General features: G+C 37.8%; 1 protein-coding gene across 1 annotated transcript in view; it reads right to left on the bottom strand.

Annotated features, from left to right (window-relative positions):
* Positions 1–26,090, bottom strand: part of PARK2 (parkin RBR E3 ubiquitin protein ligase) — a 622,540-nt gene that overhangs the window by 96,689 nt on the left and 499,761 nt on the right. Inside the window, exon 11 of the mRNA XM_014950502.1 lies at positions 19,604–19,753. Within this exon, the coding sequence (XP_014805988.1) occupies positions 19,604–19,753 (150 nt within the window). The remainder of the gene's footprint in view (positions 1–19,603; positions 19,754–26,090) is intronic.

Genomic DNA, 26,090 nt, shown 5'->3' with positions numbered 1-26,090 from the left:
TGTAGCTGTTTGCAGACCTCACTTGTATGCACAAGAACAGAATATTAACACATAAAGTTATTCCAACCCTGTCCCTTAATCTTATTGACAGCTCACTTAATTGGTCACTATTTTCAATTCCTTGATCCACAATCAAATGCTAAACAACGCAGTACAAGTTCTAATGATATGGCAGCTACAGATAAAGTGTGCTACGTTATGGTACAACTGAACTAGATAACATACCTGCTTGATCTGTCTGTACCTATCATGGTCAGAAACAATAGCCTTTGTTACTTTTAAAAAATTATTAGCTTTAAATCAAAAGGCAAGCTTGAAAGAGGAATCTCTGGCTTTTTAACTGTACATTCTAATTTTTCTTCAGTATATGATGTTTTCAAGTTTAAAAGACTACAAACGGAAAAAGCTTTCCAAGACCAGTCACAAGAAATCAGATCTAAAAAAGGCCATATATGAACACCTAAACAGTCTCTAGAAAAAATTCTTCCCACCTAAGTGAAAACAGCATAGCATGTAAGGAGCTGCTATCATTATTAAGATCTTAGGGCCACTATGAATTGCTTAGAGTATCAAACAATCAAAGCAGCCTACCATATGAATGAAAATAACCAATGCCAAAAGTGAGATTAAGGCAAAAGGAAACTCCCAATTAAGATTCCCATTGGCTTTTTCCTTCTGCCTGATGATCAAAGTTTAAGATACCAGTCACTTCAGCAGAAGTAATAATAATGTGACATAATGTTTGTTAAATATTACTAACATATTTCTCTTCAGAAGTTAGCTTTATATTTCTAGAGTTATTACTTGTGAGGCACACAACTATTCTTTGGGAAACATAAGTTTTTTCAGAAGCTTGAGATAAAGACACACTTTAATACGTGTTTTTAGACATAGTCAAATGCATCAGTCCATACAAAAACTAAGAGTTTCACTAAATTCCTAAAGACACTACTAGTTTATAACTGTAAACTAGTTGCACTGGTATCAGTAAGATAAAGGGTTCCTGCTGCTCTTAATATTTTTGTGCAAATTCCATAAACTGTTCATATGTACCATATATGCATATGTACAAAACCACCTTTTTAACTTATTGAGGATGCTTTGAGAAGAGAAGGTGGGTCTCCTGATGGTTGACACTCAAATATTCCTGCAACTTCCATTTATGATAATCTGCCTTTGGCAATGGCAGACACTCCCATAATTTTAATATCAAAATAGATTAAATAAAAAGTGTGAATGAACTTGATTTTCAAATTTTTTTTATCTGGTTTGGGCAACTATTTTAAACAAGCCACACATGACAAGAAAATTCAGATATGTATAATCCTCTCCTAGGAACCTGATACTTTTCCTTACTCATCTCAGCACATTCAAATAGAAAAGTTTAGCTGCAGAAATCTGAAAAGCAGGAATACATGAAAAAATTGACAAAATCTCATTGCAAACTGTATAATGAACTCTAAAATAAAATTAAGGTCTATGAAGGGGATTATGCCATTCACAAAATAAAAATATCACAAAGTAAAATGCCATAGAAAACACAGTTGTACTACAAGAGTACCTTTAAATGAATATGACTTCTCTGCTGTCTGCAAATGTTCCAAAATCCATCTTTTGCTGCATTGTGTATATGCATGTATTGTTCTCTGTGTAAAATCACAGGGAAGTCTCAATAAAAGATAAAATACAGAAACTGTGAAAAATTTCTTCAACAAATTCATGCAGCAGGAACAAGGTCATTTAAAAACAGTAACAATAATACTTAAGGTAAGTGCTATATTCAAGAGAATTGTACAAAGGGAGAAAATAAACCATACACAAAGAAAGGTAAAAGTACAAATACACACAAGAAATAGAAATGCTACATGAATAGCAAAGTGCTGAAGAACTAATATACTATAAAATATGAAGGGAATTAAGTGAATCAAAATGTACTCAAAAATTTTAAGATAAATACGAAATTGCATCCCCAGAATTGAGGGTCTTTTTCTATTTTAAAGCAGAGTTAGTTGAAAGTACCTGAGAAAGGAAGACTGAAATAATTCTTTGCTTGCTTAATAACAGTTCTGAAGGTGTTACTTCAAATGTGCTTTTTATAGAATTTGGTAAAGAAGGGGTCAGAGGGTGAAACCACAAGACAAATGATAGAATTGAGGCATGGAAAACCTACATGCACCTACACACAGACGCAGAGCACAGCTATGCATCATTAATTCTTTCTGAGAAAGATTCCTACAAGGAGTAGGTTGGTCCAAGGGACAGAGGAGAAAACAGCACTAAAGACCTAGTGTGCCTCCCAAGGCCTACGGATCTCGGTGACGGTGATTTGCTTCCCCACTTTAATATACATTCAAGGGAAAATACAATGAAACAATTGTGAGCTTTATGGGGCATAAAATGTGAATGATCTCTGCTAAGAGAAAAAAGACAGGTGAAGGACTTGGTGACTGAAACCCTTCCTTATTCTCTCTTATTTGTTCTAATATTAGTGCTGTATATGGAGGCAGCTGGACAGTTTCCTTCCCTTTTACACAATGCTACACCTCAAATTCCACAGTTTTGATGAAAATTTTCAACAAAATCAATTGCAGAATGGGTCTGATTACAGTGTGGGCATTTTTATTTAATTTCCAGACTCTTGAAAGAGCTGGGAGATGGCTCAAACATTTGGGAGCTCTGAAACCATGGACTGAAGGAACTAGAAAGGTTTCTTTTTCAAAGGTTAAGCTGCATGTTTCCTCATAAAATGTCCACAGTGATTTTCTGACATGGTGGCTAGCTTATTCTCTGTTATCACGAAGTATCAGCAGTGTCATTTCATAAGCAGCTGGCTATTCAAAGGAAAAAGATTATCTAATCAAATTCTGGCAGTGGGAACTCGCAAGAGAGGAGAAAGAACTCATGTCACTCTGAGCTAGGACTAGCTTTCTGTAAAGCAGTATTTAGAAAGCCACCAGGGATATGAACTCTCCTTAGGTTTATGTATGTTAGTCACTGACAGCATATAAGCACTTTGCAATATTGCACTTATTAGATTTTATCTGTTTCAGCTGGCTTTTATTTCTGGAGCAAAGTCTGCTATAGATTGGAATGAGCAGAGAGTCAAGCAGATATGGAGAAAGTTGTTGATGGCACATCTTACCAATTTATTTTCTTCAAAACCAAGTGGACTGGGAAGAGGGTAGAAAAAAGACCATTTTCTTGGATAAAGAGCATTATTAAAATGGACATCTTCCTTCTTTAACTGAGTCATAACATCAGAAAGGAAAAGTGGGCCACTGTTCAGGTTTCCTTACTGTGCATTTCATCTGTTATTTTGGATTAGGGGAAATTAATGTGATTTACACACCTTAGTCCAGCATTTGCCTTTTTTACACTACCATATTGTTGACTCAAGATCAGATTGTGATACATGGCAGTTCCCAGATCCTCTTTTGCACCTTGCTGTCTCTAAGCATTTATTCTCTCATAATATATGGCTGCTTGTACTTGTCCAAGTATAGAAACTTTACGTTTATCCTTACTGAATTGTTATCAAGTTCCAAACTGTTTGCTGCCTCCTAGCTACATAGCCTATGCAAATTTAATAATCTTACCCTATAATCATTCATCAAGGCATCACAGAAAATATTAAAACCTGTCAACATTGGGACAGATTTGAAACATCCCTCTGCTTTGATTGTGAAGTGCTGGTAAATAGTCTATACATAGCTTTCCAACTAATTACGTATCCACCTAATGAAATTATTATCTATTCTTCTATTTCCTAGCTTGCCTATGGGAATTTCATATGAAACAATGTGAGCAGCTTTACTGGATTCAATATAGATGACATCATCTGCTTCTCTCATACCCACAAGTCCTCCTACTCTGGCATGACAAAGGTAGATTGATGTGATAAACCCTTGGTAAGTCTGTGCTTCCTGAAACTTTCATTTTTATCCTCTGATAGCTACCAATATTTTGATTATTTGCTACAGTTTTCCCTCAGGAATTCAAATTAAACCTACTGGTCTATAATTCTCAGGTTGCCTTTTTTTCCTCTTTTTAGACATAGACTTATTGTTTTCGCCTTTTAAAAAAATTTCCCTACCCATATTGTTAGAAGTGACCATTAATGTTCTGGATTTTCTGCAGATGTTCCCACAGGAAAAACATAATCAGGCTCAGCTGATTTGAAAACATATCTCTGTCCTGTCCTTTCCCCACTATAGGTGGCATTTTTAATTCTGTTTCACTGGTTTTAGCTCTGATAACTATCTGAGCAAGTCACCTTTTAAATTAAGATTGAAACAAAACAAGTAAACACTTTTGCTTTCTTGGAACTGTTTAAAGATACAGTGTTTTCTCCCATAAGAAGCCAAATAACAGCTTCCTTGATCTTTCGTGTTACTATTTCTATTACTTCCTTACGCGAAACTTTAGACTTTATATTAGAAGTATGTCTTGCACTTTCTGACTTTGTGTGTTTTCTGTTTTTCTATCTGCTGCTAGTGATACAACCTACTTAATTTTTTATGCACTTCTTTCTTACTGTTCAGGTCATAAAAACGGCCATTGTTCACGTAAGATGGTCTTTCCTTACCCTTCCTAGTCCTCCTTTACATTGAGATAATTTACCACTGTGCCCTTAACATGTTTTCTTTACTGATTTGTCAGCTCCCTTTTTCTGGTTAGAACTGATTTCTTATCAGTTACCCAAGTTTGCTTATTGTTACTTTCCAGAAGTCATTGTTTTCCTCTTGCTTCACTTGCAGAAGTATGTTTTGCCTGATTTTTTTGTTTACTTTTTTCCTAGGGAACTTATTCTCAAAAAAATTCCATCTCTGAAAGAATTTTTTTTTTTTTTTCAGGAGTTGACCACTGGCCATCCATATGAAAGAATTTAAATACTGTTTCTTTCTGAAACATAATGAAGAAGAACATGTTTTAATTACAGAGATAACATTTCTGGAATCACGAAACATTTGCAAATGTTATGAGGGCAATTTATTTCTGTCATGTGTCATCTCTTCAGCAGGAATACTCTGCATGGGTTAAATGTTTTTTAATGCAGTTTTGAATACTTATATGTCTCACTCTGAAAATAAAGATTGAACTGTTCATTCTCTGTTGACTGAAATCATGTAAGAGATCTTTTGCTAATAATTAATGTCACATCCCACTGGGACAAACACTATTTGCGTGGCTTATAATAAAAACAATTCAAAAACACTAATGTGTTTCCCTGAACAGCGAAAGCTTGTGATGCATATTATGAAAACACCACTGGTGAGAACCACAGCAGCATATAAAAGCTGTTATTGTATTGTACATTTATTGCTAAGTTTATTTCCTCTTCGATTTATTTAACTCACCAAATACTGGTTGTTTTCACTCCTCTGATAGGAGGATATGGTGAGTTACTACCTCAGAGGAATGCTACTATTTGGCAGTCACATTTTTTCCCTCTCCAAATCTGAAACACTTTCTGGAATAACTTTAGGTAATTACTTCATGCCCAGAAAAAGCTTCCTGTCAGTGTAAAGGATTTTAAAATATGATAACTGTAGACACTTGAAAATACAAGATTTGGTAGGTTCTAATCAATATAAATTCACATTAAAATGTTGTAATAACCAGGAACTCATGCAAAAAGCAGTCATGGCTGTGCTGTTCTTTGTACATCCAACGCCTGTACGGTTTAAGCTTTCATCCACTTAATAGCCCACTCACTCTGTACACAACTGTAGTCCCCTCACTGCTCCTTTACATCCAAGCACTGTGATTTCTAGCCACAGTTCAGGATATAAGCATCCCAATTCCATCTTCATTTATACAAAGACCTAGCAGGCAGTTTCTCGTGACTCCGAATATACACAGCCAAAGCATGTAATGTACGCTAATGTACCCTAATGTACACTTTTACTCCTTTATGCCAGGCCCACCCATCAAAGGATTTAATAAATTACAGGCTTTCCTACAGAATATGCATTTTCAGAATCTGCTAAGGATCTCTGGAGAAACCTCCACTTTACTAGCTGTTATTCTCAATCTCCATCTGCTCTCTAGGGACAAAACAAGTAACCAGAGATGTGGTACTGCCTCACACAAAGTCATGGCTCTTAGCAGAGGTGACAAGTTAATGTTCCTGTTGTGTCCTTCCAGGCTGTTCCCACAAAATGCAGAGGCAGCTTTTTACTCTTAAAGTCAATAGAGGGAATGAAGATACTGATGCTCCTGTGAGAGTTTTGAATACTCAGTGAGATCCCACCAGGTCTTCTCAGACCTCATTTAAAGGCTGCTTCCTTGTCGCCTTCATTTTCCTATTTATTCCTTTTCCACCTTCAGTAGGGGATCTTGTAGATTACAGTTTTGACCTTCTCACATTTTTTAAGATTCTATTTTTCTGATTTATGTCAAATGTCACCAAAAGACCACGCCAACAACAACAGGCATATTCAACTAATTATTTTTTTTTCAGAACGACACTGCTTGATAAGGTTTTGATATAAGCATCATTACCATAAAGACTAAGACATTTCAAAAAGCATATTTATGAGACAAGAAGTTCCTTAAAATAAGGAAATAAAATTTACATTCATTTTAGTTTGAAGAGAAAAGTAAGTAGAAAACAAAGTCTTGTCAAGCTTTCTTTACATGTAACAATGCTGTAGTACATACCCTATGCATATTTTTTATTTGCAGATTGTATTTAATATTAAGCACTGACTTTAGATTGGTGGCCTAAAAAACAATCTTTTTAAATATAACCATGTCAGGTGTACTTAAGGGACTTATCGTTGTCATTACTTGGTATTACATATGTGAGCATTTTCACTGGCATAAAAGAGAAAATGACAGAGATTACGTACAAAACATAGTACTGCTATTTGAGATTTCTTAATGGAAACAACGCCCAACTTAACCAGCCTATTTTACTGCTAACTTAGTCTGAACAAGTGAGCCACCGGTACCTTTAAACCTTATTCTTTATCTCTTCACTTATGTCTTTTAAGTGTCAGTGGAATAGATTTTCTATCATGGTAGTGATTGTCACCCAATTTAACATGAGAGCTTTTGGAAAAAAAAATGTAATTGGTATGAATGCTTTAATTTTTGAGAAATATAGGGATAAAATGGAGTTAACTGAGACTTGGTTATCCACCCATGATTTTCTGCCCTTAGTCAAGGACTCCATTCACAGCTACATTATATTATCCTTATCAGAATTCTCCCTTTTCTTCTGCTGCATGATGGTTTTATGCACACAGACTGCATTCTGGTTTTCAGTTATTTCCCACTGAATTACAGTTGGTCATTGTTCTCCAAATCTATGTCCTTGCTTTTCATTAAGAATATTATTAGTTTACTGTGTAAGGGATGCTTTTATTTAATTTGGTCATTATATTTTAATTTTTTTCATAGTTCGCCCTTGGCTTTGCAACATTTTCTTTATTCCCTGTATTACAGCTTAGTGACCTTAATATCATTGTTAAGGTCGAGATGCAACTTCTATTCTAAACTCACTTTCACAAGCTTATAACTTTTTCCAGATATTCCCTTTTAGGCCAAGGATTTTTTATGCTTATGCTTTGTTAGAAGTGGATTTTTGTTTGAAGCTTCATGAGCATCATCTATTTGTTTTAAGTTATCCAACATGAAAAGATAGCAGTTTTGCAGCAATCAAGACAGTTTTCAGATGCTTTTTTTGGACTCTGATAATTGAAAATCAGCTTTGTTTCAGCACTTCAAAATCAGCTTTGATTGTGGAATGGTGGCTCTGCTATCTCTTTGAAATGGTTTTGAAATAATAAAGTTCTGCATGTGACATCATCATTAAATAACTTACTGAAGTAGTAGTGATGAGGAAAGTTGATCTCAGAATAACTCTGTTCTACTTAATATTATTTTTAAAAGCTGTTTATTTTCCGTAAGAAAACTACATTTTAAAATATTTTAAATCTTTTCAATGTCATTTTCCTCTCACTCTTCAAGGAACATAGTCCAACCAGATACATTACAGGGTGCTCAGTCAATCTGGGTTCTATACAGTATATGAAAATAATGCAACATGTGCACTGAAAAATAAATATTTCTCTTGTGCTGGTGAAAAGACAACCAGTCACTTTGCTTCATTCCATAGACAAACTGTTGTAATTAAAAAATGATGTCTGAAAGAGCTTTTGCTTAATGGTCCAGTAAGAAATCCTATATAGCCGTAAGCTGAAAAGAAGCTTAGAGAAGTTGTAGACAACCTTCTTGTTTGTCTTCACAGAAAAGGTTTTCTTCAGAGAAGTGTTAATGCACAATTCCTCTAGCTTTTCTGTGGCCTGTCCCTATGGTATGCTTGCACTCTGCATTTTGTGCCACAAAGAGTCTCACAATCTCAGTAAGTAACCATTTTTTGGCCTCCACATGGAAAATGCTGTTTTAGCCTTGAAAGAATGAACTAAGAGCCTGGCTGACCAACAGTGATTTTATATAATTCAGAAAGTGAAGGTAAAGCTGAGAAAGAAACTCTTCAGGCATTTCTCTGACCAGCTAATGGAGAAATATAAAAAACTTGCAAACATTTTTAACTGGGGTACTCTTTAGCAAAAAAAACCCCACAAGTTTCATTGGGTAGGTTGGACCAGATAACCTTTAAAGGTCCCTTCCAACCTGAACTATTCTTTGATTCTATTAGTTGTAGGTTCTAAACTGACACAAACTGTTGCTTTCCATATCATAGAATCATAGAATCACAGAATGGTTAGAGTTGGAAGGGTCCTTAAAGATCATTGAGTTCCAACCCCCCTGCCATGGGCAGGGACACCTCCACTGAAGCAGGTTGCTCAAAACCCCATCCAGCCTGGCCTTGAACACTTCCAGGGATGGGGCATTCATGACTTCCCTGGGCAACCTGTTCCAGTACCTCACCACCCTCATACTAAAGAATTTCTTCCAAAGATCTAATCTAAATCTCCCCTCTTCCAATTTAAAACCATTACCCCTTGTCCTGTCACTACGCTTCCTGACAAAGAGTCCCTCCCCATCTCTCCTGTAGGCTCCCTTCAGATATTGGAAGGTTGCTATGAGGTCTCCCCAGAGCCTTCTCTTCTCCAGGCTGAACAACCCCAGCTCTCTCAGCCTGTTGAAGCTATTTGTACTTACACAGAATAGACTGGGGCCCCAAATCTCTATTGCACTTTTTAGCTCTGACAACCAGTGACATGAAGACTTCACGTATCACAAAAGCTGTAGAAAGCAATGTTTTTTTGGGATCTATGTCAGCTGCCCACTTTATGAGCCTTGTGATTTACTTTAGAGTTGAGCTATGGGCCATAATTATACCAGACTGAAAAGGAGGATATTTTTAATTTAGCATTCAGAACTTTGAATTTTTTCCCTGGCTAAGCTACAAATGCTGGTCAATAGATTCATTTTAATCTAAGATCTTATTGTTCTGGTCCTATCTTTTTACTCCATCATTTCTCATTGATTAAGCAGCTCTTGCATTTTACAATAATGCAATAATACAATCTGAAGTGCCTCAGGAGGCCTTCATGTGAAACTTCATATGAAAGGCAATAAATAAGCTTACTTTGATTCACATTTATTTTCCTTTTCATTTATAAGTAATTTTCTGTATTCAGCCCATGTTTCTTTTTCCTGTTCAAATAGAGAAAGTTTTTAGAAGATTGTTCAAATAAGCCTCTTGCACAATTAGAATCCTGCCCTTGGTCGCTGCCATTCTCAAGCAGCACAACCTCTGCTGATTGCATTATTGTTCCCTCTCCAGTGACTCTGTGATAGATCTGTTTATTCATACCAAATCTTCCATTAACCCTTAGTTCTGCTAATTTACAAATGTATTTGTATTCGTCTTATTGATTATAAAACTGCAGTCATTATACAAACTGGGTAAGTATGAAAGCTCAGGCACCTCTTATGGTGCAGGACAGACTGTTATAACCAGGATTTTTTAATCCATTAGTTGGAGGAAATACAGGTGCAAACTGTTTCTCTCTGTCATAAAAAGGAGAATAATCTGACTTTATATGTAAGTGGAGTATGAAGTCAGAAGACAGAGCTCAGTTTCCCGTGCATGTAGAATTAACTGGAGATTCCTATAAACATTTTATTTCTCCTCTCCTGCTGTTGTACTCCATGCCTTTCCTGATGGGTCACATGATAAAACATTGTCCCCTGACTGTCAGACATCTTTCTAGACACTTTGTTGAAGAGGAGAGGAGTAATAAGTAAAAAGTAGTTCCAAGTCCTCTCCAGTCATAACCCTCCATTATATTTAAGGCTTGACAGAATTATGAGTTCATCTAATATAATCTCCTGAGCATCATAAGCCATTAAATATCACCCAGATACTGCTACATGGAGCCCAATTATTTTAATTAGACAAGAGCACTTCAGTCGTCAAGAGACTAACTCTAATGTGCCACAGGCATAGACCAAAATAGACAAAGATGTCATCAAAGCCTGAGGCTCTTGCAATAACAAGGAACTAGGTGAGAAATGCCCCCAGAATTCCTGGAGATGGTATGTAGTTCATCGACCAAGTTTGGCACAGAATGTCAAGTTCCTGCCAATGATACCTGAGAAAATTTTGACTTCTCCTTCAGATTTGGTGATCAGTTTAATCCTGACCTGAGCATCAGAGTATGATATACTCAACAGGTATCAAAGAAAAGGAATCACAGTCAACCAGAGAGGGTACATTTTTTTGAGCTGTTTTTCCAAGTCTATATGCTAAAATTCATTTGTAGTAAGCTGTGGATATTTCAAATTGTGCATATTTCATCTACTGTAAAATGTTGTTCTCATTCCACAGGTGAAGAAATTTGAAGCCCAGGTAGCTTCAGCTCTGGAATCTAAACACTGAATGACTGATGAAGTCGAGTGCTTGGTATCTCTAATATGAAAATCCCTACAACCTTTCCAGGGGACTGTTTGATCTAGCAGTCTATAAGGACTAAGATTTATTTGATAAATCCTAAAAGCAACTACAAATGTAATTTTAAAACTGACTCCTATTTTATCTCAGCCCTCAATTTAAAATGGGACTCACACGCTTGTAATTTTAGCTCATTCCTATTTCAGACAAATTGGTAAAATTGGCACTATTTATCTTCTGCGAAACATTGGTTTACAAATCCCAGTCTGAGCTGGCTTACATTCATAAAGACCAGTTTTATCCTTTATAGTTACTAGGTTCATTTTTACAGTTTTGACTTATCTTTACAAACAATAACTTGATTTTATCCTAGTTTTCTCTAATACCATTTTTTTGACTCAAATACAGAGTTATTCTACTATCTATGTTCTCATGCTAGAGTACAGAGACCCGCAGCCTCCATTCTTTTATCAGGTAACTATGTCTTCTCTACCTCCCTGCTTTTTCTTTCTTAGACCACATATGACAGATTTTAAATGGTGAACAATATAAAATTTACAACAGCCATTTTCCAGATGCCTGCATGATTCATAAATCAGGGAAAAGTTATACCCTACATAAATTAAGGGATACAGAATTTGATCATATAATATGGAACATTCCATAATAATCTGGACATCAGGCAGACAAAGGTTTCAATTCTAGTTCAGTTAGAGCTGAAGAGACCCACATGTTGTTTTCTAACATTGTTTGGCCAGCTATTTCTCTGTGATTTGGGAGGAAAAAGAAAAAGCAGTTATTCTTCTACCTATTGAACCAAGCACAAGTAATTGATTTGTTCTCCTTATAAAAAGAATTTGTTTTGCTTTTGCTAGTCCTATGAACTAATGTGATCCATGTTATTAATAATGGAAACATTCTCTAGATTGCTTTATCCACTTGCTGCTGACAGTTGAGTTTGATACCAGTCACCAGATCAATGAATTGCAGCACTGCAAGATATGGACAATGGAATAATGCACCTTGACAGCAATACAGAGCTTGTTAATTGTACAGTGCTATTCTGGGGTAAATGTTTCCTTAAAACACCAATATTCTACCACATCTTAAAAAGCCCCATGTTTTTACAGCTAATTTTAAACCACGGAAAACATTACCAGAAAAAAACCCTACTGTCCTGGGTTGAGAGACACAGCACTAACTTTTCTTATAATGCTGGGGAAAATTGCACTTCTAGAAGACTCTAGTGTCTGAATCTATAAAAATATTTACTTTATAGCCAGCCAGGCTCTGTGGGATTCAAGGTCTTAGTGTTTTCAAGCCTTGCCAGGTGCAGGGACAAGGAGGAGCAAGGCCTGGGCATTTGACCCAGGCTGGCCAACAGGATTATTTCCTACCATGAACATCACATTCAATATAAATTAGAAAAGTTTGCTGCGTAGCTCTCTTTCCCTTGATGGCTGCGGGTCCAGACAACTCCTTGCCCCGGTGCTGGACCCCTGAGGCCTTCCCTTCCTCCTGAAGCCATTGCACTCGCAGTGTCCGCCATTTGCTGTCCCTGCTGGGAGTGCACAGCTTCCTGCTGAGAGAATTGCCTGAGCATAATTCTTGTATATCTTGTGTCAGTATTGGCATTAATACTGGTTCTTTAGTATTATTGTTAATTATTTAGTCTATTAAATCTATTTCTATTTCAACCTTTGTGTTTCTTTGTGTTCCCCGATTTCCCTTTCTGGGTGGGGATGATAGAATAATTGTCTAAACGACAATAGATTGTTATGGGTTTTCTCAAACTATAACACCTACAAATCCAAAAAGAATTTTGGTCAGCCTGAGAAAGCCTGTCATATTTTAGCAACGAAACAACTTGCTTAGCTACTGAAGCATAATGTGTCAACAAGATGGAATTCCACTTTCTAAAGGCCAGAGTGCCCACTCGATAGAAGAAAGCAATACATGATTACTGCTTAGAGCTTGTGGCGCAATGCTAGCAACTCAGCATTTAACAATAATAGAAAATGTCTGTCTCATTTTCATTCCCCTTGAAAAAACTCCCTATACAATATTATGAAACAGTCCTGCTGTGAGGTGGTTTCTTAATCTCAGCAATATCTTCAGCTATTACCTTATCCGTGGTAATACCCTTCTGGTGAATTTTCTTAAAAGCAAAAATTTAATGACATATGGAACAAGGAGATACCTGAAATGTAATAACGAAGAGTAACCCTTCAATTTTACTCTGGGTACTAGATAGCAGCTATCTCATATTTCTATTTTAGTGTTTCACAAATGATATAAAGGTCTTAAGGTCTTTCCTTTTCTGAATTATTCCTCTGTTTTTCAAAGCCTCAGAGCATCTTATTTCTGCTCCTGTTTCAACTTTCATACCCAGCTTAAAACTGAGACAAAAATTCAGATCATTGTGCACACAGGTCTTCTTCAACCATGACCTTTTATTAATCTGATTATAAAATTTAAAAGATTTTCTTCAGTGCAAATATCTTCAAAGATTGTCTTGAATTACCACTACTCATCTTGACTATCTTTATATCTTGAAGTATTTTAAAAGGTGTCTATTTTCTCTTCACATACGTTTAAGATTTTCCTGGTACTGCTAATAAAGAAGCAAAGCCCATCTTGAACCAAGCATTTATACCTACATATCTGTTTGAAAATAAAGTCTTTTAGGTTAGTCAGACTTTCAAATATTTTGATCAGGCAATAAATATGGAATAATGTGCCAAAATCAGACACAAAAGGGAAAAAAATGCACCAAGAAAGTACATGCTGATCATGAGAGCTGAACTTTACAACAAAAGATTTGTAATTGCCAGATGTGGAAAATGCTTTTCACTTCTAGACTGGGGTACTCTTACAAACTACTATGCACTTAACCTCCTAGATATGAACACCTAAAATCATAGAATCATAGAATGGTCCAGGCCAGAAGGGACCTCCAAAGATCATCTAGTCCGACCCCCCCGCAGTCAGCAGGGACACCCCCAACTAGACCAGGTTGCCCAGGGCCTCGGCGAGCCTCACCTTGAATATCTCCAGGGAAGGGGCCTCAATCACCTCCCTGGGCAATCTGTTCCAGTGCTCCACCACCCTCATAGTAAAGAACATTCTCCTAATCTCCAATCTAAATCTGCCCTTTCCCAAGTTAAAGCCATTGCCCCTCATCCTCTCACTGCAGGCCTTTGTAAACAGACTCTCCCCAGCCTTCCTGTAGCCCCCCTCAGGCACTGGAAGGCCACTATTAGGTCTCCCCGGAGCCTCCTCTTCTCCAGGTTGAACAACCCCAGCTCCCTCAGCCTGTCCTCGTAGCAGAAGTGCTCCAACCCCCTGATCATTTTAGTGGCCCTCTGGACCCGCTCCATCAGGTCCATGTCCTTCCTATATTGAGGGCTCCAGACCTGCACACAGTACTCCAGGTGGGGTCTCACCAGAGCAGAGTAAAGTGGCAGAATCACCTCTCTGGATCTGCCAGCAACACTTCTTTTGATGCACCCCAGGATGCGATTGGTCTTCTGGGCTGCACGTGCACACTGCCTGCTCATGTCCAGCTTCTTGTCCAGCAGCACCCCCAAGTCCCTTTCCTCAAGGCTGCTTTCTAATATCTCATCCCCCAGTCTGTATTGATACTGAGGATTGTTCCGGCCCAGGTGCAGAACCCTGCACTTGCTTTTGTTGAACCTCATGAGGTTCACCTGGGCCTACCTCTCCAGCCTGTCCAGGTCCCTCTGAATGACATCCTGTCCCTCTGGTGTATAGACAACACCACACAGCTTGGTGTCATCTGCAAACTTGCTGATGGTGCTCTCAATCCCTCTGTCTATGTCATGGATAAAAATGTTAAACAGTACCAGTCCCAGCACGGAGCCCTGAGGGACACCACTTGTCACTGCTCTCTATCCGGACTTCAAGCCATTGAGTACCACCCTCTGGATGCAACCATCCAGCCAATTCCTTATCCACTGAACAGTCCACCCATCAAATCCGTACCCCTCCAGTTTGGCAAGCAGGATGCTGTGAGGGACCGTGTCAAAGGCCTTAAACAACCCCACTCCAGAAATGTAGAAGGATGCACCCAGCTAACAAAGTCATCATTTGAATTATCAAAATTAAGTGACTAGGATCATGTTTCTTGGAGTTTTTATAATTCAGATTTTTCTCTTCAAAACAAAGTATTTTTCCCAATTATTCAGGGTTTGCCTACATGCATATTGTTGTGCTTATCAAAAACATCACTGAAGATGAAACATACATGCTAGGAAATGCATGAACAGGACACAGTGAACCACAAAAAAGAGCTTTGTGAACAACAGGAATGTGCATTGCACTTCTCATGTAACTCTTTTAGAGTATTCTCTATTCTATTCAGCTTTTTGAAATGGCAGACAATTATTAATTCTACCAATATGCTTCAATTGCTTTTGACATGTGCTTCCTTAGCTATGGAAAAAGAATGAAAGAAGAAATCAATGGGGAAAAATTGCTGGGAAGAGTGAAATTGCCTAAGGGATTTTGTTCTATGCAATACAATGGCCTAGGAATTCTATTTATAAGGAAGACACGGTGTTTATATCTATTGATTTTTCAGGGACCTCTTGCAGTCTGCAGTCTTAAAATTTCACCTATCCTAGAAGGGAACACATCTTTTGTGAAATCTTGATGTTTTTCAATGGCATTATGCTTACAGGACAGTAAATATGGTGTAAAAAGAGGTGAAATAACCCCAGATTTTGTGCTCCCTTTGCAAGGCTATAAAACTTCCCTTATCATCATACTTTCAATACACTAAGTTTAAGTACTGACTTGCAGACTGGAATTTCACATTAGGGGATCCGAATGAAGGGCCACAAAAACATTAATTATGACAGCTTGTTCCTAACATCATTTAAGTTGTCCCCCAGACCTTAGGGTAGTTTGGACTGGTCTCAGAACCTCCATCAACCTGGCTATAGCTTCAAGGGTCAGGTCTCCTAGCAAAGGATTATCAAACCACAGAAGATCTCTGGAAATCCATTCTTCTTCTTACTTACATAGACCACACTAGGAATGAATAAACTCAAAGGCAAAAGATTGACAGGGCCTCTGTCTCCACTATCCCCAATCTCCCATCTCACCCCATTCCAAGGGACAGGTCAACTGATATTGTATGCTGCATAATGTTTATATCGTTGCGGAGCAAGGGCTGGGATTCAATCACACATGAGTTGTCATCCCACTGAAAGATATTGACAGTGGATGTTTTGCATGACAGATGAGCTCTGTGTGTAGAAACCACATGTGTAGAAACTTTTTAATAAACAGGTAGTATAGTCCCTTTTGAAGCTCACTTCTTACCTGTTCTAAACTCCAAACTTTTCCCTAATATTTAGGAAATAATATGCCAGTATCATATAAAACAAGACAAAAATGTTTTATTCATAGAGCTTTTGTATGGCTTGATTACCACAGCTTTTCCTGTACCCAAGCCAGCTGGTACAATAAGTACTGTCTTCTATGTTTTGTTGCTGTTTTCTCATATTAAATATGTCAAAATTTTATATCTGAGCAATAAAAGTTAGTAACATAGGTCTGATGCATAGTAATGAAGGTAGAACAACATTATATAATGGTAATATCTTGGTAAATCAATTAATATATTTATGGCTAATGATAAAAAATATGAAAGATTAGGTAAGAGTGAGGTCAGTGAATGGTACCACAATATGGCTGTGGGTGAGGACTATTCATAATCATTAAAAAGACATCTGCATACTACTTTTCAAGTCAAAATAAATCTCTTTTCTTGTTCTATTTCTTTGCCTGACAGCCTGAATAATGCCTGACTGCACAAGGTACATATGGGGATTCTTAAATTTAAACCTTTCTCCTCACCTTTTTGGCACAGCTCTGTCTAGATATTTACCAAGCTGTTTCTGGCCCCCACATTTTGTTCTTTCTGAATTTCCTCAGACAAAGCAAAACTACCATCTTTAACTTTCCCAAAGGCCCTTTTAGCAAATTAAAAGCGTGCTCTTGGAGACTCACATTTAGTTTTGACACCAATAGCAATGACTTTGCAAAAAAAGATTCTAGTTCCTCATTTCACATACCACAGAAAGAAACCGAGGAAGGAAAAATGTCTGTATCAAGCCAGGCTCAGGTACCTATTTGCTTTTCAATGCTCTTTCAGATTTGGTTGAAGTCCTTACATGTTTGGGACTACCTCACACAATTTTCTCTCCGAATAATGGAATATTAATTTCACCTCAGCCTCTGAGCCAGCTTATTCTCTATTTGCTTTCTTGTGCCTCTCCTTTTCTAAAACAGCTTCTGAAAACCCTTTTCATTTACTGTCTTGACTTTCTCTTGAAAAGTTATCCCCCCTCCCTACCTTGATCCATCTCATCAGTTAATAAAAATTGCCAAATACTTGACAGTTGTTAGCCACCGTTATATTGCAATTCAGGCCTGAACAATCAGTTTGTTCTGTGCAGCAGACAAATATTTCTCTACAAGAGCTTGTGGGTGAATAACATCATTTATGTTAGAAGTAACTTCTGCTGTTAGCAATATGTTACCGACTCTGAACTTTACCCAAGGACAGAGGTTCAAATACCCCAAAAAGAAACTATATATATCTAAAGTATAGCTTAAAGGATGACACAGGTATTCATAGAGAATCTCCAGATTCACCTTATCTTCTTTATTTCTTTGATATTAGCTTTAACAAGGAACATGTCTCTAACCTACGCTGTACAGGTAAGCATTTTTTGCTACCTTTATTTGGATAGACAAAAAGACACTCTTCATCTTGGGCCTTTCTTTGAGCTTATAAATCCTTGTGTATACTGTTGAGGGAAGCCAGACCTCTGAAGTGGATGTACCCGGATTCCATAAGGAAGAATGGAAGGCCTTCATGCTAAAAAAGGCCAGGTTTTGTCTGGGAAATACCCTACATAGTTTAACTTTCTGAATAGAAGACATTCAGAGTGACTACAGAAAACAGAGTTGAAAAAAAATAGCTTTCCTAACTGCCATGCTGTTCTTGCAGGCAGACCCTTACCTTCAGTCAGCTGTCCCACCAGCAGCTGACTTCAGTGCTAGGGCCTTCACCACAGAAAATCCTCTGCGACAAATCGTCCTTGAGGTTATCATGTGGCAGGGCACAAAGAGAGATTCAAAGACATGTATTTTCATCCTGTTCCATTATAGATTCTGAAGAAGGGTCTTAATGCTACCAAAATTTGGCTTATAGACCAGCCTCTTGCTTCTTATTTCAGCCTCAGTGAACCCCAACTCAGTTGTACCCCACAACATTCCAGACATCACACACACCAGAACAAAGGGTGAGGTTAAACTCAAGGCTGCAGATCTGGTCACCAGCAAGCCCAGCACAGAGTCCATAAAAGGAAACAGAGCAGCTTGCTAAACCAGGCAATACATCAATCCTTTACGCTACGTACAATTTATTTACAGGGCATTTGCAGATTAGTGATGATGATGAATAAAGCTGCAAAACACAGGTTGATTTTCATCACGTCAAGGCAGAGAGAAGAGTAAAAATTATTTGTGATTTTAACTTTTTTAACCAATCCCTAATAGTTAATTCAGACGCATTTCTTTTTGCTTACTCAGTCTTGTTTATTACTACTTTTCTACCTTCTGCTTTATTTTATAGCCCTGTGTCTGCTCAGTGAGTCTGGGGAATACTCTGCTTTACATGCACCACTGCATGGACAGATAGGAAGTTTTACCAAGGTCGACAGATGCTAACCTACTCAAAGAAGACAAGTTACTGCTACTTCCTAGTTCGGCAAACTATTACTCTTCCATGGTATCAGTTTGGGCAACATCAAAGCTGTAATAAAAAGTGCATTTTCCACAAGAAAGACAGCAGCAAGAGGATGCTAATATTTCATAAATATAGATATTTTCTCTTCTCTCATAGCATGCATGGAATTCAGTAATAATGCCAACTATGGAAAGAGTCACTTAGTACAACCATCGGTTAGTCACTGTGATCTTACATTTAATAGGTTCTTTTATACAGAGATTTGTCTCTACATATTCCCATTTCCCCCAAACTTTGATTCTTGTAAGGTTCCTATTTTTTTCTACTGCTAAAAAAATCACTGATCCATATGATCTGACCTCTTAGCAACAACATTCTCAAGTGTCATCTGGTTTTGTTTTCCAGAAATCCACCATTAATTGTGCACTCCCCCTGCTTAAAAGCAATTTTTATGAAAAAAAAAAATAAAATTCTATATTCCTTTTCATCATGTGTCTTAACATGCATAAGCAATATCACTGCAGTGTCACAGACTGGTCATTCTCTCTCTCTCCTTTTTCTATGTCTTATAAAGAAAGTTGGTGTTAATATAATAACGAATGGTTTGCTCAAGATCCTGTTCATTTCTGCTGAGTGCTGGGAGAAGAAAGTCAAAGTGGATTTGGATTGTCATTTGCATTGTTCAGTTTCTTACTGTATCTACTCAGCAACTTCTTAAACCAAATAAAGCAACAAATTCTGGATTGCACACGATGAAGTCATCATTCCTAAGCCATGGTGCTATATTTAAATTGTATACTGAGCTACAGTATCCCACTCTGGTATGAAGGGCAATTCAGAGTGACTGGAGGAAAGGGAGAAAAAAACCATTTCCCCCCTTATTCTAACATGGTACAATATAAAGTGTTTCCCACATCATTAGTAGGAAAAGTGTATGTTCTTACCCCACAGCCTATTCCGTTGCCTGGTTCACACACAATTTTCCTCACTCCTGGTTCAGGCAGCAAACCCGCTCCACAGCCGGGAGTTGGACACAGGACTCCTCCCATCTGCAGCACGCACTCCTCGGCCCCATAGCGCTGGTACCGGTTGTACTACAATGCAAGAGAATGGGGTTAAACTTCCAATGGCATGCGACAGTCCGTGTCTCCCCTCTCCCCCCTCCAAACTTTGAGCTTGAATCTATCCCACCTAATCAAGTCAGCTGTCCTGATTTCTCACATGCTAAGTCCAGGTTATTTGTCCAATGCCTAGAACTTCGCGGTGTCGCTGAATGGGGTGTCACTCTGCTCCAACTCACATCATATTTTCTGACTCACAGGTATCATTTTCACAACCAGAAAATTGTGTTGGATAGTAAAATCCAGGAAACAGCAGACTGTTTCTGTAAGTAACCTCAAGAACTCTTATACTGATATAAAAAAATAAATCATAACATAAATAAATAAACATCATAAATATAGTCCAACAACAGATACTGACAAATGCTGTATACAGATTGAAAGGAAACCCACAAAAACTGCCAAGTATCTATAGCTAGAAGTACAGTATAATGTTTTAGTTCTAAAGGGTTATAAAAATTGCCCAGCCAATTTTATTTTTAAAATAAACTTCATTAAACTGATTGGCAAAATAATTCTCGGATAAAAAATTTATTTCACTGTTAGGTGTAGTTCTTTTCCAGGGTCTCTCAGGAAATTTTTTTAGGTTTTGCAGTTTTCATCTAGTTCCATACTTGATAACCTACGAGGCCATGGAAATGCCTCCATTTTAATGATGGAGACACTGACACACAGCAATATTAAATAACGCGCTCACTGTATCCCCACTGACAGAAACGCCTACTCTAAAATGACTGATGCCATTGCAATAACTTTCCCTGGTCCAACTTACCCTGCTTTCAGCCTGAGATAAGCTGAGAAGTACAAATCATGCTGTGCACATGTAAATCACACCCATTCCTAGTTTCTGCGTTGGTGCAGTTCCACACTGGTGGCTATATAACCATTGTACACCAGGCCTCAGATTCGCCTATAAATCTGGTCTACTGTAGAGTGAAATAAATGAAAGCATTTGGTCCTAACAGCCCCAAAGAAAACAGGAAAATCCGAAAGGCCAAAGAGGAAGGGAGTAGGATGAATTTTCTCTGTGAGCGGAATGACTTTATGGTGTGCTAAAGGCACAAAACAGAGCTTTATGTTACAGCACTCACAACAGTATTTAGTGCTTCATAAATTTTTATCCCATAACTGCTCAGAAAAATTAAAAATTTATTTCACTGTTAGGTGTAGTTCTTTTCCAGGGTCTCTCAGGAAATTTTTTTAGGTTTTGCAGTTTTCATCTAGTTCCATACTTGATAACCTACGAGGCCATGGAAATGCCTCCATTTTAATGATGGAGACACTGACACACAGCAATATTAAATAACGCGCTCACTGTATCCCCACTGACAGAAACGCCTACTCTAAAATGACTGATGCCATTGCAATAACTTTCCCTGGTCCAACTTACCCTGCTTTCAGCCTGAGATAAGCTGAGAAGTACAAATCATGCTGTGCACATGTAAATCACACCCATTCCTAGTTTCTGCGTTGGTGCAGTTCCACACTGGTGGCTATATAACCATTGTACACCAGGCCTCAGATTCGCCTATAAATCTGGTCTACTGTAGAGTGAAATAAATGAAAGCATTTGGTCCTAACAGCCCCAAAGAAAACAGGAAAATCCGAAAGGCCAAAGAGGAAGGGAGTAGGATGAATTTTCTCTGTGAGCGGAATGACTTTATGGTGTGCTAAAGGCACAAAACAGAGCTTTATGTTACAGCACTCACAACAGTATTTAGTGCTTCATAAATTTTTATCCCATAACTGCTCAGAAAAATCCTGATCCTTTTTTTTTTTTTTTTTTTTTGGCAAATAAAAAATTCACTCACCAATCTGCACCACTCTCCAAAGAAATCCCACATGGAAAACTGAAGGAATTGGACCTGTATGGGAGCACCCAGCCAAACCGGTTTCAGAGCACACTAGGTGAGACGCAGGGGGCTGCCATCCCACTCAGCTTCATCCCGCCTTGCCTTGTCTGTGCTGAGATAACTCGGGGGGAGCCGATAAACGGCTCAACCCGAGGTTGTCTTAAGTCGAAACCGAAACCAACACCAACTGGAGCCTTATCTCCCTTAACAAACAGAATGCCCTGAGTCCCAGACCACTATTCCCGTGATTTACATCACAAAATGAGCAACGGAGACTTAGCTATCACACCATCTCAGGCATGATCCTGCACCCGCACAGATATATAGGATATATAAACCGCAAGGTCTGGGGAGAAAGATGGGTGGGAATCCTCCAAGGATCCAGCTGGCCTGGAGGAGATTCTGTACAAGGTCACTTCCCAGGGATGGAGAGACCTTACCTGAGAGAGAGGGTAAGTGACTAAGAAACATACGGATGGTCTATGGCATGCTATTAGGATTGGGATTGGTGCACTCTTTTAAGGTGTTCATATCTAGCGCGCTTGCAGTTTGTGGTGTTACTTGTGGGAATCATTTGTAGGCTGCAACAGTGTATTCCGCGAGTTGCTTTTAAATTGCAATAGTGTAATCGCCTTGTACACATAGAACCTGCAATAGTGACCTATTGGACCTGTGAGTGAAGTCCAGGACCAAAACCTCATACACAAAGGATACAAAGAAGAATTTTAAATTACACAGACGGGGACACCACTGCATATTTTGTGGGTATATTTAAGAAAATTCTTCTACAAATGTTGCCATAACACATCTTGTTATGTTGGGTTTTTAAAAATAGTATGTGACTTCTTAAAACACTGTAATATATAGACATAAAAGTGTTGTATCACAGAAAAAAAAAAAAAAAGGTTTACCAAACTGGAAGTATACATCTTTGTCAGTTAACAAAAAATCCAAACAAACTTCCTTTCAAAAGAAAAGTGAAACCAAAAAGGAAAGAAAGCCTTCAAAATATCACTCAGTGTGTGAAAGAAAGAAATACTGAATTAAGGGTCTTGGATCTGAAAGATACCAGTATTTTGAGAAATGTAGAAGACATGTCTGCAAAGTCTCCTTGAATGCCGGGGCTCAACAAGTCAACTGGTGTTTTTCTGTTTTATTATTATGTTGGTCCCTAGAGTGTGGCATAAATATTTAACACTGGACTCTGACAATTTTCAGCAAAGTTTGTGATCCCTGCACTAAACACACGCCCAGCGCTCTGAGTCATTCTGGTGGCCTTGAACAGAAATATGGGTAACCACAGCTGCAAAACTCTCTGCTGACCTCATTTGTCTTCAGGGCAGAGACTGGACTTGAAGGTGAAGACGATGATTGTCTTACCCCGTTAAGAGGGAACATTGTGCTGGATGTGGGATCATTAGCAGCTTCTCATTATGGAAGGAAACGCCAGTGACATTGTAGCTGCGATTCTGTCAGCATTTCCATAATAAATTCTCAGCTGAAATAAAGGATATGCTCTCCAGTCATTAACTTAGCATAAAAGGGCATGACGAGATTCCTCCTGTCTCCTCTCCGGTTTTTTTTGGTTGGTTTTTTTTTTTTTTTTAAACACAACAAATGGGAGATAGGTAAGAAGGGAATCAGTCTTTCTTGTTAGAGAAAGTTACAGAAAGGAAATGTCCAGTCTACCTACTGGCAAGGTGGACAAAGCTGTCGTATTCTGTCCAACAAATTTGACATTTTGTACTGGTTCAGCAGAGGACTCATGCCAGATCAGTACAGCACTCTCATCAGTGATTTTCACACTATAAAAGCCAAGAAAATTATAAATTTGAAGACAGGAAAGATCCTACTAAATGCGTTTGCACATCTTGTCATCTAGTTACCAGCCTGTTTTCTACCTTCAAAGTCCAGATACATTTATGAGATGTCATTTTCTAATTTCTTTTTCCTTGTGCCTGTACACTAGCTCACTTAAAATCCAGCAACCAACTAAAACATGTAGTAGCACAACATATACACGTTTGCTGCTGTAATACAGTCATACATAACATACGTGGATTTATATTCTTTAATCAGTGGCCTGAAACAAAACGACTCACTTTACACTAAGGGTGCATTTATAAAAGGCTTGTAAAGGATCGAAACATTTATTCCACAGTGATGATGTCTACAGTTGCACTGGTTGCTTGGACTCCTTTTATAATTAACAGTAGAGATAGGATGCAATTAATCTTTTCTCACACAATTTTAGCTCTTCAAAAATTAAACATGTAACCTAAACAAATCATACAGTCTCCAAATATACTGAGTGAGAAAAAACAAAATCCCAAGAAGGGAACTTATACTGATTTACATGTGATGTCTAAGATAGGTAGGATGAATCACCCTGTGGAACTGCCAAAGTTGAAGCAGAGAAAAATAACTTAGGCTAGATATCTAACATGTAAAGAGCTGTCATTAAAAGATGTATCTAACTCTTTTGTACATTCAAAATATTTCGTAATATCTATTACTCAATTATTATCAATGTGCCTCCTGTTTAGAGATGCGCTCATTGTGTGTAAAATGGTTCTACATGTTACAAGGAGGAAAAATGTCTCTAATTATGTTAAGGAAAAACCTCTTACAAAGTTTAATATATGGGGAACTTGATTGAACTGGCATTCATGGCATCTGATTTCAATTCCTGGCAGCAGCACAGCTTTCCTGTGGTTTTCACGTAAGTCACTTAATCCATGCTTCTCATCAGTTCCCCATTTGTAAAGAGGGAGAATGATACTTGCTGATTTCACTGTAGTGTTAAGAGGAAAAATCCATTAATAGTCATGAGGACATCAAATACTATGGTAATGAGGGGCATAAAATTACACAGAAATCACCAGCCGTCTACTGCTGCTAGAAATCAGCTTTTGAGCAAAGCATCTCAGGCATTTATACGCTACTGTAATAAGGTCCTCAGAAATACAAGTAGGTAAATAGTTGCAGGGTTCACCATAGAACCATAGTTCAATGCCTATTTGAAAAAAAATGCTTTAAAAATATTATTTACTCCAAACCCCTAGTGCTAAGGCAGCTAAAAGTATATGAACAATATAGTTGTAAAACATTCTGTTTCTGTTTTTTCTTCTGAAAACTGCATCCTGTTAAGAACTTTCCCTTCAGTCAAGCCAAATCTATACTTTTAATGGAATAAAATTTTGAGCAGAAAAAAATCCCAGTTCTAGTTAATGGTATTTCAACCCTATCATGCAGTTCTTTCATGCAATCTTTGCTCATAAAGATTTCTCAGGGCCTTTAGAAATGATTTTTATAAATTATAGTGTGACATAGACACAGAGGCTGGATAACTGCAACCATTTATTCCCAGCTCCCCACTTTCCGGAGTGGGCTGGTTTCCCTTGAGCCTTAGAATGGTACTGGGTTTTCAACCAGTGGAAATTCAATCATTTGATGTTGTAAATCAAGGGTAATATAAATTAAATCATTGGGCTGACACAGGAATAAACCAGGTTTAACTATGGATTGAAGTCTTTTCAGTTACATTGAGGTTCAGACGCTGACAAAACTAAAATGCACCTGGATGCACAAATCTCCTGCAAAATACACTTTGTGAACACAGTGATTCCTTGCCATGTTATTTAATTTCTAACTTACACTTTAATAACATAAGAATCATAGAATGGTTTGGGTTGGAAGAGACCCTAAAAAATCATCTATTCCAACATCCCCTGCCACAGCACACGTGCCTTGTGCTATTTTAATTTTGCTTCTACACTTTGGGCACAGTTTTCTTTATTTTGCTTTTTTTTTCCTCACACCTAAAAGCATCTGCTCAGTAGTAGCCTTGCAGGCAACTTTACACAAAAGTTTACCAGTAGATGTAAAGACAAAATTTCTAATCTCTGAAAGGTAATTTGATTACTTGCTTCTTTAACTGCATGTAATGGTCTCAGAGGAAAGAAAATCTACTTTCTGGAGTCAGATTGTTTTTACTGCTCCTATAAATCAAATAACCATCTGTGTGTTTCAAAATTAGATTGTGGAGGCTATTAGTCCATAATGTAGACTAAGCACTTTATTTATATGTATTATACACACAGAAAAAAAGAAAAGAAAAGAAAAGAATTAGTTCCATAATGTAATTAGGCAACAAAACCCTTAGTACTCATTGGACTAGTAAAAATACTTACAAAAGTGTCATCTAAAATATAGATTAAAAAGAGATGGACTGACATGGGTCTTTGAGGAGCAGTTCCTGAGTTACTGGGCTCCTTTACTGGCCAGCAATATGATGGTAGGAGCAAGTTCAGAGCATCAGCTCCTTCTTGTTCCTACAGAAGCACCACAATGCAGACCAGAAAGAGAATCTCATCTACAGGGCTGGAGTTTGTCTGATTGTGGAGAGTCATGGAAAATTGCATAAGGCATTCTCAAGAAAATGCTTAGATAAGAAA

This window comes from Calidris pugnax, unplaced genomic scaffold, assembly GCF_001431845.1.
Source record: "Calidris pugnax isolate Ruff unplaced genomic scaffold, ASM143184v1 scaffold24, whole genome shotgun sequence".
Lineage (NCBI taxonomy): Eukaryota > Metazoa > Chordata > Aves > Charadriiformes > Scolopacidae > Calidris > Calidris pugnax.
The sequence above is the reverse complement of the archived record's forward strand: the minus strand, read 5'-3'. Positions and strand labels throughout refer to the sequence as shown.